Source organism: Salvia hispanica, chromosome 2 (genome assembly GCF_023119035.1).
Source record: "Salvia hispanica cultivar TCC Black 2014 chromosome 2, UniMelb_Shisp_WGS_1.0, whole genome shotgun sequence".
NCBI lineage: Eukaryota > Viridiplantae > Streptophyta > Magnoliopsida > Lamiales > Lamiaceae > Salvia > Salvia hispanica.
The window spans coordinates 31,891,822-31,905,041 of record NC_062966.1 but is presented as its reverse complement, the minus strand read 5'-3'; the positions used below and the strand labels follow the sequence as shown (position 1 = coordinate 31,905,041).

At 34.4% G+C, this 13,220-nt stretch overlaps 3 protein-coding genes across 5 annotated transcripts; all 3 read left to right on the top strand.

Moving 5' to 3' along the window:
* Nucleotides 1-224: 224 nt before the first annotated feature.
* Nucleotides 225-1,844, top strand: LOC125203369 (14-3-3 protein 2-like). The gene is made up of 4 exons (XM_048101700.1): nt 225-714; nt 1,029-1,151; nt 1,230-1,346; nt 1,421-1,844. Exons 1-4 carry the CDS (start codon nt 232-234, stop codon nt 1,478-1,480), a joined length of 783 nt encoding a protein of 260 aa, XP_047957657.1. The 5' UTR covers nt 225-231; the 3' UTR covers nt 1,481-1,844.
* A 2,217-nt stretch (nt 1,845-4,061) lies between these two features.
* Nucleotides 4,062-6,876, top strand: LOC125203366 (probable mitochondrial adenine nucleotide transporter BTL3). 2 transcript variants are annotated; one of them, XM_048101697.1, is made up of 5 exons: nt 4,062-4,203; nt 4,400-4,687; nt 4,976-5,279; nt 5,860-6,327; nt 6,661-6,876. In XM_048101697.1, exons 1-5 carry the CDS (start codon nt 4,178-4,180, stop codon nt 6,727-6,729), a joined length of 1,155 nt encoding a protein of 384 aa, XP_047957654.1. In that variant the 5' UTR covers nt 4,062-4,177; the 3' UTR covers nt 6,730-6,876. The 2 variants fall into 2 exon arrangements, with proteins under 2 accessions (XP_047957654.1, XP_047957653.1); XM_048101696.1 differs by having other exon boundaries at nt 4,068-4,687.
* Nucleotides 6,877-7,453: 577 nt separating this feature from the next.
* On the top strand, nt 7,454-11,828 carry LOC125203367. Of its 2 annotated transcripts, none has more exons than XM_048101699.1 (7): nt 7,454-7,829; nt 8,102-8,167; nt 8,320-8,449; nt 10,676-10,771; nt 10,845-10,967; nt 11,110-11,372; nt 11,489-11,828. In XM_048101699.1, exons 1-7 carry the CDS (start codon nt 7,770-7,772, stop codon nt 11,597-11,599), a joined length of 849 nt encoding a protein of 282 aa, XP_047957656.1. In that variant the 5' UTR covers nt 7,454-7,769; the 3' UTR covers nt 11,600-11,828. The 2 variants fall into 2 exon arrangements, with proteins under 2 accessions (XP_047957656.1, XP_047957655.1); XM_048101698.1 differs by having other exon boundaries at nt 8,079-8,167.
* Nucleotides 11,829-13,220: the final 1,392 nt, after the last annotated feature.

Below are 13,220 nucleotides of genomic sequence, written 5' to 3'. Positions count from 1 at the left end.
TTGTAGCTCTTTTATTTGATACTACTATTATATGGTAAAATAAAATAGAAATGGATGGTGGGTGAATGGACATCCCCACTAGGAAGCGTATATTAAGCGCATCCTCTCAAATTGCAACGGCAAACACAAGAATCTCCTCAATTCCCTCTCTCCATATAATTTAACTAGCCCCTTAGCTTTTAGGATCTTGACTCACACCTTAATTATTCCCAAATCCTCTGAGTATTGATCATGGCGGAGGCATCGCGAGAGGAGAACGTGTACATGGCGAAGCTGGCGGAGCAGGCGGAGCGGTACGAGGAGATGGTGGAGTTCATGGAGAAGGTGTCGGGCGCGCTGGGGGAGAAGGAGGAGCTGAGCGTGGAGGAGCGCAACCTGCTCTCCGTGGCCTACAAGAACGTCATCGGGGCGAGGCGCGCCTCGTGGCGGATCATCTCCTCCATCGAGCAGAAGGAGGAGTCGAAAGGGAACGGGGACCACGTCGCCACCATCAAGACCTACCGCTCCAAGATCGAGAAGGAGCTCTGCACCATCTGCGACGGCATCCTCAAGATGCTCGATGACCGCCTCGTCCCCTCCGCCTCCTCCGGCGACTCTAAGGTCTTTTACCTTAAGATGAAGGGCGATTATCATCGGTACTTGGCTGAGTTTAAGACTGGCGCGGAGCGGAAAGAGGCCGCTGAGTCCACTCTCTCCGCCTACAAGTCTGCTCAGGTATTACTTGTATTAAATGATGTTGTTTAAATTGAAACGTTTAAAAACATATAAGTGTTTTGTGCATATGTGCGAGATCAATTTTGGACTTGACTCATTAACTGACTATGTGTATTAAACGATGTGTCTGCTCAGGTATTCATCTATACTATGTGTATTAAATGATGTTGTTTAAATTGTAACGTTCATACGCAATTTAAAGTTATTGTTGTCATTTTATAAAATTGCTTTATTAATCAGAAATGTGGAGATCAATTTTGGACTTTAAAAACATATTGTTTGAGACCATATTGAAATTGAAAATGAATGTGCAGGACATTGCTAACACGGAGCTGGCCCCAACGCATCCAATCAGGCTTGGATTGGCTCTCAACTTCTCCGTTTTCTACTACGAGATTCTCAACTCCCCCGACCGCGCTTGTAGTCTAGCAAAACAAGTACGTGCATATAGAATAAATGACAAAAAGCGGTTAATATTTTTGTATAATGTAAACATGAATTGAGGTGTTTACCAGGCCTTTGATGAAGCGATTGCGGAGTTGGATACGTTAGGCGAGGAGTCCTACAAAGACAGCACCTTGATCATGCAGCTTCTTCGCGACAACCTCACTTTATGGACCTCCGACGTTCAGGTTAGCAAAAATTACAAGATCAAATTAATCGAATTCTCGGTAATTGTGATTTTTAAGATGATGCCTTTTTGCAGGAGGAAGGAGCTGATGAGATTAAGGAAGCCCCCAAAGCTGAAGAAGGACAACCGCAGTGAGGAGGTTGAGATGATCACTAGTTTGTTTGGTGTTATTTCATTCAACTTTGAATTATGTTTATGGTTAATTTCCTATAGGAGTTTGTGTTAGAACATGCTACATTAAGTTTGTTTAGTTAGGCCAAGTTGTAAGCTTCACATGAAGTATCTCATAACTGCAATTTTTTTTTTTTGAGACAAAAGCATTGAATAGTTTCTGTCCTTTTTTTGTTGAGGAGTAGAAATGATAGTATGAAAGAATAGACATGTTAGCGTGCGAAATCTATAGTCAATTAACTAAGAATGGCTAAGAATCAGAATTTATGACACCTATTCACTGTCTTGGCTATAAGTAGCAACATGCATGAGCCAACATGTGAGCTCATGCAAAGTCTTATTCACAACTACTTTTGACTTTTGTATTATCTTGATTTGCTTAATCTAATGACAAGTTTGATGTGTTTTGGAATCACATTCACATAAAGCCATACGTGTTGAATTTGATTGATAAACGGAAAGCAGAAGCGTGCTTCTTAAATTCACAACGTTGTTAGATGAACTTTGAAGTGAGAAAATCGTCTTCCAAGAGCTATAGTTTTTAAGAGAATTTGTTTTTCTTTTCTCGATTCTTAACTAGACTCTATTGACGTATATTTATATGTTACACTTAAGAGCAGGGACGGATCCAATTCATAATGAGAAGGGGCAAATGCCCCACCTCAATTTTCCCGGAAGGAATCACCTCATACATAGTATAATACATTTTATAATACACCATTAATAAGTTGACAAGTAAATCCTATTTTATGGTTAAAAAGGTTATTTTTAAAATTTATTTCCTTCACTTTCTTACTACCATATTCAATCAAGATAATTTTGTTAACTCTTGTTAAAAAAATATCATAGGTCAAATTTGACTTTTTTAAAAAGATTATATAAAAAGTGTTTACGTATTCTAAAAAATATATAAATATCAAAAATTTCCTATTTTATTTCTTTTTTTTATTTTATTAATCAACCAAGTTACGCAACTGTTGTTAAAAATATTTAATAAGTCAAATTTTATTTACTCCAAAATATTTATATAAAAATAATAAATTTTTATGTATTCCAAAAAATTTAAAAATTTCTTTTCTAATTTTATTAAGATTGTTTGATTTTTTATATCTGTAAAAGATCTCGATCATATAAAAATGTATAGTAAGTAATTAACTTGAATTTGACCAAATTTCATATTTTATATAACTATTATCGAAATAGAAAAAACAGTACTCTATAAAATAGTTGCAAAATTTTAATTAATTAAAAAAAAGTTTGACGTAATTAGTTGATTCTATTAGAATTTAAAAAAAATATTCTACTAATTATGTCAACTCTTTTAACTTAATAAATTTTAAAATTATTTTTATAGAATATATATAATAAATTTATATCATTTTATCTTGAGATAATAGCTATATAAAACATAAAATTTGGTCAAGCTTTAGGTTATTATAATTTTATATAAGGGCGACGTTCTTTGAGTGTTATTAAAAAGTAAATCATCATAATAAAATAAAAAAAGAAATGAAATGGGAAATTTTTTACATTTATATATTTTTTTGAATACGTAAAAAAGTTACACTTTTCATATAATCTTTTAAAAAAGTAAAATTTGACCTATGATATCTATTTTAACAAGAGTTGACAAATTTATCTTGATTGAATATGGTAGTAAGAAAGTGAAGGAAATAAAGTTTAGAAATAATCTTTTTAACTATAAAATAGGATCCACTTGTCAACTAATTAATGGTGTATTATAAAATGTATTATGCTATGTATGAGGTGATCCCTTCCACAATTTTCCACATACATGTAGATTTATATAGCAAATTATATTAATTTATTAACTAAGCACTAAATTGCCCCTCCATGTATTATAATAAAAAAGTATAATTGCCCCATCTAATAACATAAAATGCAGCTAGAATCCAAGATAATAGAAAAGATGGATAAAATATTTTTCTTTTCCTTATAGAATATAGAACATGCAGAAAAAACCAAAGAGTTTATAGCTGTAGATGAACAAAAATTAAAGCTTCTCTAAAGAAAATTTTGAATGTTTATACTTTTGCCCCCTCTACTATAATTTTCTGGCTCCGTCCCTGCTTAAGAGGACCACTACTTTTAATTTAGCAATCGAGTCATTAACCTAATTTATTAGTAGTATAAGTTTGACTTCATTTGATATCCGCAGAACAATCCTCATACTTTTATAAATCATTTAATTGAATCGTTGCTTATATGCTATATAGATGCTCTTAGTCTAAGTATTTTACTTGTATGTTTGGATGAATCTTCTAGTTTTGTGGATAGTCCCAACAAAACTTTTGATGTCGATTTTTTTTAATAATGTAACTTTAAATTGAAAAAAAATGTGAAAGTTCAAGCTAAACAGTAAAATTTAAAATAAAAAATAGAGTAAAATGTAAATTAAAAATTTTCAGACTAAAATATGTTTAACCATTTATTTATTTTGTAGGGTCGGTATATTTCAGTGGCAGCATAAATATAATTAGTTATGAACAAGAATTTGCATTAACCTATAATTAGTTAGGAAGAAGAGTGCCCCACAAAAATACAAAGCTCGGCAAAAACAAGTGGTAAGCATCCATCAACAACAGTAGCTTTGCCAGAAGAAAATTGTGCTACTGATGCAGGGTGAGAGCTCTGCTATCCATGGTGATGGAGCCCGCGCTAAATAGGTGCTGCTTCGTAATCGTATCATTCCATGAATATTCACTAGCATTTCGATTTCCAACCATCAATATCCCAAATACCTGACATCATTCCCCAATTTTATCCGAATTCCACGCACGAAATGTCAGAATCCAATCTTCGCCTTAACGATTATACTCATACCTCATTTTTCTCTTCCGGTGGATTGTTCCTCGATTCCAGCGCAATTCCTTCGTCAATTGTCAATAGAATCGTCGGCGAAGTTTCTTGTAACAGTCGCCCGGTGCAATCTCGGCGAAAACGGGGCGAATTTTTGTGTTTGAGTTTGTCTTTTAAGGGGAAAGATGGAGCAGTTATCAACTCTGCAGAATCTAGTGAGTGTAATGAGGCGGTTGGCAGTGCCGCGACGAAGCCGGAAAAGGGGGTTAATAGGCGGTTGAGGGGGCGGGGGGCGGCGATGAACACCACCAAGCATTTGTGCGCTGGTGCTGTGGCTGCGATGGTTTCAAGGTCTGCCTCTCTTTGTGTTTTAATAGTTTTTAATTAATTTTGTTTTTGTAATGTTATTGTATGTCAACTGCTCTACTTCTGCAAATTTGTGCTACTGTTATGTGTTTTTTTAGATCACTAAGATTTAGAACCATATTGATAGGTTTGCATTATGATTGGACAACACTTGTTTCCAACGATTATCTGTAATTCAACAAGGAGAAGAAAATATTGGGATGTCAAACCTACAATTTGTGTTTGTAATTGTTGCTAGAGCAGCATTGTGCTGATGAAATGTTGTTGAAACAGAACTTGCCTTGCTCCGCTGGAGAGGCTGAAGTTGGAGTATATAGTTCGTGGCGAGAAGGGGGACTTGTACATGCTTATCAACAGAATAGCAACTACGCAAGGCTTGAGAGGCTTTTGGAAGGGAAATTTTGTTAACATACTGCGCACGGCACCTTTCAAGGCGATTAATTTCTGTGCTTATGATACATACAGAAAGCAGCTTCTCAAACTATCTGGAAATGAGGAAACCACGAATTCTGAGAGATTTATTGCGGGCGCTGCAGCTGGTATGACGGCTACTGTCCTATGCTTGCCCTTGGATACAGTGAGTGGCAATCCATAAAGTGCTCTAGTTCGTCCACTTTTTATATTTGGGCCGTCAATTCTTGTCAGTTGTCACAATTTGAAATACTCCTCTTTGCTGATCCACTTTGTTTCTACAGGAGAAATTTTAATGTCCTTGAAGCAAAATGATTTCACAAATGAGTTTAGTTTTTTGCTCATATTTGTGCAAATAATCCAAACTTCATAGTCATATATATTGGTGCAAAATGGATTTGAAGGACAAATGGTTTCTGAAATTTGCTGTAAAAGGAGAGAGTATCATGTTTTTCCTACTTGCTCTCTCACTATCTATTCTCTGATAAATACTCTGCATCTGTCAATGAGTGAATAACATAGTGTTCCTATAGTAATGCAAAGTACAAAAAGGTAAATGCCACTACTCCCTTCAGAGAATGGAAGGTGGGATGAAATCGTTATTCTTTGCTATAATTGCTCTGATAATTTATTTGCTACTATGCATGTTATTTTTTATTGAGAGAATTCTTGATGTGATATAGAAACCAAATTTTGTATCTGGTGAGTCTGGTCAAGAGGTTACACTAAAACTATACTTGCTTCAGATACGGACCAGGCTTGTGGCGCCTGGAGGGGAAGTACTGGGTGGAGTTATTGGCGCTTTTCGACATATTATTCATAATGAAGGGGTTCTTTCTCTTTACAAGGGATTATTGCCCTCAATTCTTAGCATGGCACCATCAGGCGCAGTGTTTTATGGAGTATATGACATATTGAAATCAGCTTATCTGCATTCACCTGAGGGAAAAAAAAGAATTGAGAATTTGAAACAACAGCATCAAGAATTGAATGCTTTTGAGCAGCTGGAATTGGGACCGGTGAGAACTCTATTGCATGGTGCTATTGCAGGTGCTTGTGCTGAAGCTGCTACCTACCCATTTGAGGTAGTGAGAAGGCAGCTCCAGCTGCAAGGCCGTGCAACTAGGTTGGGTACGTTAGCAACTTGTGTCAAGATAGTTGAGCAAGGTGGTGTCCCTGCTCTTTATGCAGGTCTTATTCCCAGTTTATTGCAGGTATACTTTCAGTATTTACATTATTTCTCCCTTCTTTGAAATGTTGACAACAAACATCTCCACATATGAATTTTTGGGCATGGCTCTATTTAATCCTTCTTGTTTTGCATCTGAATGAGATGAAATTTTACTTGTTATGCAATTGAAACACATGCTTCATTAAGTAAGATGCTTAATACTACTCTTTTGCACCTCCAACGGGAGAGGTGAAATAATCGACTGCAATTTTTCATTGATTGTGAGACCATTCCAACTCTGTGCTGTAAATGGGAGTTTAAATTCTGCATAGATGATATGTTGATCTGATACCTTGTTGGTTGTATTGTATGTCAGGTACTACCTTCGGCTTCAATAAGCTTCTTTGTTTACGAGTTCATGAAGATTGTTCTTAAGGTAGGATGAAGGGGAACCTCGACAAGAATTTAATTCTGAAAATTCATAGCATATGAATATTATTGTTGGTGAGAACAGCAGGACTTAATGTAATTTTCCAGCAAGCAGAATAGGGATTCATTATATGACTATTGTAGGGATTTTCTTGATGTTTTAGTATGAGTACTTACCCCGTTGGCATCACATGCCAAAAAATTTTAAAAAGAAAGAATGAAATGTGACATCTACCTTAGAATGGATGTGATCGTGATAGTCATTCATTCTTTCTTTTTTATACCTTAATTAAAAGGAGAAAATATATTTTTATACATATAATGTGAAAGAATTTTTTTTTTCTAACAAAGGAAAGTGTGACACAAACTAAAATAGAAAGTGTGTAACACGTACATTTAATTTTAATCTGATACCTCATAAATTATTGTTGAAGTCATTAATTAAAAAAATTACATAAAAAGGCTAAATTTAATAATTTATTTATTATTTCAAATAATAAACTAAAGAACCAATTAAATTTAACTTTTATGTAATTCATAAAATTTTTGAAATTTTCAAAAATAGTTGAATGAGACGAAATCTTTAAAAACAAATAAGTACTCCATGAAAATTAAGAAAGCTATTGACAATCAAATAAAGCTCAAGATGTAACCTGCATACATATGACCTAAACTAAAAGTAAACCGACATTTTAAGCAACGTTTAATTGCGAATGCTTTCTCACTTCGAAAAAGGGGTTCAATTTCAGTAATAAAACATCGACTCACTGTAAAAAGATAGAGTGAGAGAAAAAAGCAATCGAATAAGGTTCCATTGATTCGATCCATCCAGTTCTAAATCCGCTCTAAATTCCCAAGCTTCTTCCTCTTTGTGCTGGGAAAACGTATAAATCTTGAGAAATCTGTTCATAATCATACACATTATTACATTATACATATAGAGAGAGTGAGGATGATGGTATGGATGAGAAGCTGAAGGGGAGATGGCGAGAGGAGAGTGTTCTTACAAGAGAACGACTTTGGTTGTTTGTTCTGTGAACATTGTTGTTGCTCTCTATGTGCTCCACTCTCTCTACGCTTCTGTTTACAACTACTCCTTCGCTGACACTCGCACCAGTAAGAGCTTCTGAATAAGTTTCACCCTTTTTGTCTTTCATTCTCTTGAAACCCCAATTGGATTTGATTAAAATTTGGTTCTTGCAGCTAGAGCCTTTATCTTTAAGTTTCAATTATCTTTTTGATATCCAGAGTTATTGTTTGATTGTGTTGCACTACTTTGTTTACTCAATTAGTCAAATATATGGGTGTTTGCCTGGCTGAAAATAGTCTTCTAGCTAACCTTTGTTGTGCTTACTGCTTATCCAGTATTTAAATACAATGCAAATCAGATTAGCAGAATGGAAGAGTCGAATCGAATACGAAAAGCAGCAGAACCCACAGAACTTATTCGATTGGTGAGATCCCGTTTAGCTTGAGGAAGTAGTTGTGAATATCTGGCTGTGCAAATCTCTAGGTTATATTGTGTATGTGTCTTGATGTTGGTTTTGTTATCACTAGTGTTACTGCTACATAATGGATGTATTCTTTGTGGTTAATGATCTCACAGCTAAAGGAAAAATTTGCAAGTGAAGAAAGAGTTGAAGAATTGCCCCACAGTTTGAAAAAAAAGCTGATACATGAGATCCTAGATAGGTTCAGAAGCTTAGATGCTGCTGCCAATGGGACGGAGCAACGAGGTCAGTATATCCTTAATTGTTGATGCTTAGTTTAATCAGCATGCTACTATGTTTCTTTTTGTGCAAACTCTGTACAGCGTTCTAAATTTGTATATATAAATTTTAAATGGTTGAATTCTTTGATACTTTAACACTACATTAGAAGTAGAAATACAATACTATTTGTTTTTTGGATGTTAGATTGTTAGGTCTAAGTCTTGTTGGAATAAAATGATCAAGAAGATTTATCAGTAGGTAGAATTAGGTCAGGATTGGACTGGTTGTTGGAGGGGTGGATTGGACATGGGATTTGGAAATCCTTATATATTTGGTTTGGAGGAAGATACAGGGAAAGACGGGGTAATAGATAAATTCAGTATCTGTGAAACTAAATCTTCCTTGATTGGAATTTGTTCGATGAGGTTTTCTATGATGATAGCACTTTCAGTAGCTAAAGCCTCAGATGCTGATTTTGATTTTCTATTATGTTAGACACTTGAAGCATATCTGTTGTATCAACCACAATGATGGGATTGACCACTTTTAATATTTTGTTGATATTTACACCACAACTTTAATGTAGAGTTTGGCATATTAATTCCAAGAATTTTAATAATTCCAAACATATTTAAAGTTTCACACAAATACGATACACTTTTTTGAAAACAAATACTCCAACTTTGTAAATTGTATTGGAGATACTGAAAAATAGAAGTTGGAACTGTAAATTAAACCAAACCATTGCAGAATTTTCTCTTTCTTCTCAAGAAAATATTTTTTCGAGTATAACCCCTCAACTTGATTGTCTATGCGCTATGTCACCCATATAGTTTCTTGGCTTAGCGGGGAAAGTTTAAGTGTGTCTAATATCAATAAGGATATACTCCCTTTTAGAATTACCATGACTTGGTCCACTTGCTGAGATATTAGTCCTTAAGCATGTCAAAAAAGAATTGACGACACTGTATGGGAGTCTAGAATTCCAAAACCCTGACCGTGCTAGTTTCTATTTATCAAAATTGAGCTTGCTGTTCACCTGATTTTTTTTTTTTTTTCAATATGTTTATTTTAGCTCTCTTATATGTTAGTTCTTTTTCATATCAGTTTCTTGATTGCTGGATCATTTGATTTGATATGCCATAGTAGCACAAGTAACACAATTACCTCATCTTAGTCCATAAGTTTATGCTTACAAATTCCCACTCATTGCCAACAGATTCTTAATTAGTTTCCTTTAAAACCGTGCTAGAAATCATGTGAAATAGAATCGAAGAAGTCACCCAAGGCTTCACGAGTGGGACTGAAATTCGAAACAACAAGATAAGAATTGACGTGTTTGTAACTGAGTTCTTGAAACTGCAAAGATAGATTTTGATATTTCTCTTTAGATAGACCGTTGACATGAGCTTCAAAACAATGGAGGATTCTTTGGTGGTTAGACTGCTTTCTGTTTTTATTTGATCATTAATTAACTAATTTGAATTACCTATCTATGCAACCAGGCAGATCTGGAAGTGCGATTGTCGTTTATTCAACATTATCACCAAGGAAATATTGGAACAAATTATTCTGGTTTCCTTCTCCCAATATGACTCTAACATTCCTTGCTCATCCGTCTCTTACTCAAACTCATCCTCTCTGTGTCCCATCCTTTTGCCCTTCTACTTTGGATTGCCCTTATCCAGATTTTTTTCCTTATTTGCTCACAGCCACTCCACTTACGGTACTTGACGGAGGGACTCTCACTTGTTCATAGCAATTGGAACCCTTCTCACTTTTGGAATCTGCACTTTCCATTAGTTTTGTTGAATGTCTCTCAATGTGCCATACCGCAAATGTAGGATTTATGCCCACTAAAACTGAACACAATTATATACTTGTGCAACAGTAAAATTTATCTACGGTAATTGAATAAAAAAGAACAACACAAATTGGACTTGTTAGTAACAATACTCTCTTTGTCTAGATAGAGGTGGTGGGATTGCGACACCAGCAAAATTAAATTCATTGGAACATTATATTTAACAGTTTTGCTGATAAACATCTAGCTTTAACAAAAGGAAGACATATTGTGTGTGTGTGTTGTTAAGGCCTGAGGGAAAATGTCTCAGATGTCTGTAGTGCAATATTTTAATTTTACTATGTTGCAGTAATTACCTTTAAAAATGGAAGATGTTTGCTTATGTCACATGTTTATGTTCCCTGTATAGTTTATGCTATAACACTCTTTATCTTTTTATTGTGCAGATGCAATAGAATCCTGGCGCAAACAAAAATTAAAAGAAGCTAAAAAACTTATTCGTGGGAAAATGTTAAACACAACAATTTTACCTGAGGAAGCCGGTATGATATGTATTCCTTTGGCCTTCTTTAGGCTTCTCAGGTTCTGTATTTGATTTACAAATTGCATTTACAGGCGCTGTTTCAAGAGCTTTAGGTTCTGGTTGGTCTGAAATGTCAGAAGAGATTGGTGTATGGATACCAGTACCAATTATTAACAAGGAACACGACGACAAACCTGAGGGTGAACAAGAGTCCGGTAATTACTTGGTCGCATATTATGATTTGTTGATTCATGAAGCTCTCTCATCTTCTTCTGGCTCAATATAAAGTTCTTGTAAAATTGGCGAAGGAAAATGTGAAACTGACTTGTTGGCTGATATTTGTAATTCCGATTCCAGATGAAGAAGTCCTACCTGGCCGAAAACTACCTCCTGAATGCAATGCTGAGCTACATAGTGATTATGATGGTGCTGCTGTCAGATGGGGACTTACTCACCATAAAGATTCTGCTTACGAGTGTTGTATGTCGTGTTTGGATCAAGCCAGACGTGCCAAACCCGGTGACAAAAAATGCAATATATGGGTCTATTGTCCATCGGAGACAGGATGCTACTCTCCAGATATTTACGAACATAAAAATGGGGAGTGCTGGCTAAAATATGTGAGTTTGCAACCACCCTTTTATACATTCAACGAAAACGATATACCTCTGCTTGAAAAAAAGGGAAATAGTCGAGGAAACTGAATATCATCCCTGCTTTCATTGTTGTTTTGCAGTCGGAAACACCAAGGCTGAACTTTAAAGACAAGTATCCAGAATCGTACCGAGATGCACACCCGAATGCTCCAGTTGTTGTGCCGTGGGCATCCGGTGTCGTCGCCATGTGAGTTGTTTTGCAAGCATCAAGTATCTATACCTGCAGAGTTGGAGGGAGCTGTGTCAATTTGTCTGCAAAGGCAGTGGAATTTGGTTCAGTTCTTTTAGAAGTTAGCTTGATTCTGTTGGTTTGCTCTTGTCAATGTACTTGAAAATTTTCTCACAATAATTGTCACAAGTAGCTTAAACTAATATACATGTATATGGACACTTCATTCCGATGATACTGTTGATTTATTACATCATTATTCGTTCGTGCCAAAATTGTCTGAAATCTGAATTTGGACTCAACCATTAGTGTGTACTTTGGTTGGAGTTGAACTTAGGAATCAATATCACTATGCCTTTGGTCTTATATGCACTGAAAAGTATTGGATCTAAATAACAAATATGTATAAAATATGTACTATTATTAATTAATTCTATCATGATTCAGGATTTATATCCAATTTAAACTATTGTTAATTCAGGGAGTGATAATTACTAACTTATCATTTAATTACTAACTACAATTAATTTAAGGCTATAGGATTTTAGAAAACGTATGGTCTACAATTTGCCACGTCTAATTTTTGTTTTTATTAATTAAATTGAAAAAGATAAAAAAAAAACTCCAATAGGATTTTGGATGAAAATGTCAATATAGTGTTTCCAAAATATCAACACAATGCTTTAAGAATGTTAACTCATTGCTTATATTGACATTCTACATGTATTATATTAACATATTTTAAATAGTATGTTGACATTTCTGCTGTACGAAAAAATTAAAAAATTTTGAATTTTTTTTCCAATTTTGACGTCGGAACATATGTATGTAGGATCCTTATAAAATTATCTTTAATTTGATATATGTTATATGAATTTAAAGTTTTGGGATTTCTTTTAAAAGTTAGTTATAACTAATTTTGTAGTTAATTGACATTAATACCCCTATTCATATTTTTTGGAATTAATCCTATGGCCTTATTGACGTTTTTTGTTGATCGTATTGTCATTTCGGGGTTGATGATCTAGGCCTTTAATTTGAACATCTAATGACTATTATTTAGTTGTAGTTAGCAATTAAGTATTGAGTTAGCAGTATAACACTCCCCTCTTAATTCTATCAGAATTAAGGAGTATAGTTATTATATCTGTATCTTAAATAAATTAAAAAGTACTAATGCATTTAAACCAAATGAAATTGTCGTCCGATTGGTCCTTTTTGTAGATTTCCTCAAAAACTAACGGTCAACGGACGATTAGTGACAGTTTGACTAAATTAGAATATTAATCCATAATTAATTAAAATAAAATAAAAATAGAAAAAAAAAGAAATTTACTTTATCCCTCTTTTTCTCTCTCACTTCCCGTCTCTGTTTTATTTTATTTAATTAATCACAGAATAATACTCTAGTTTAGTCAAAATTTCAGTAATCGTCCATTGACCGTTAGTTTTTGACAGAACAGTAAAAAAAGGATCGATCGGACAACGATTTCATTTGTATAGGACTCGATTTTCAAAAAGTAAATGTTCTAGACCAACTTCGTATTTCAGCCATATATTTAGGACAAAAATAGTACTTTAATCTAAAAATAATCACAGTATATGTACATTAACTAGTTGGAAGTGACAAAAAAATGATAAGT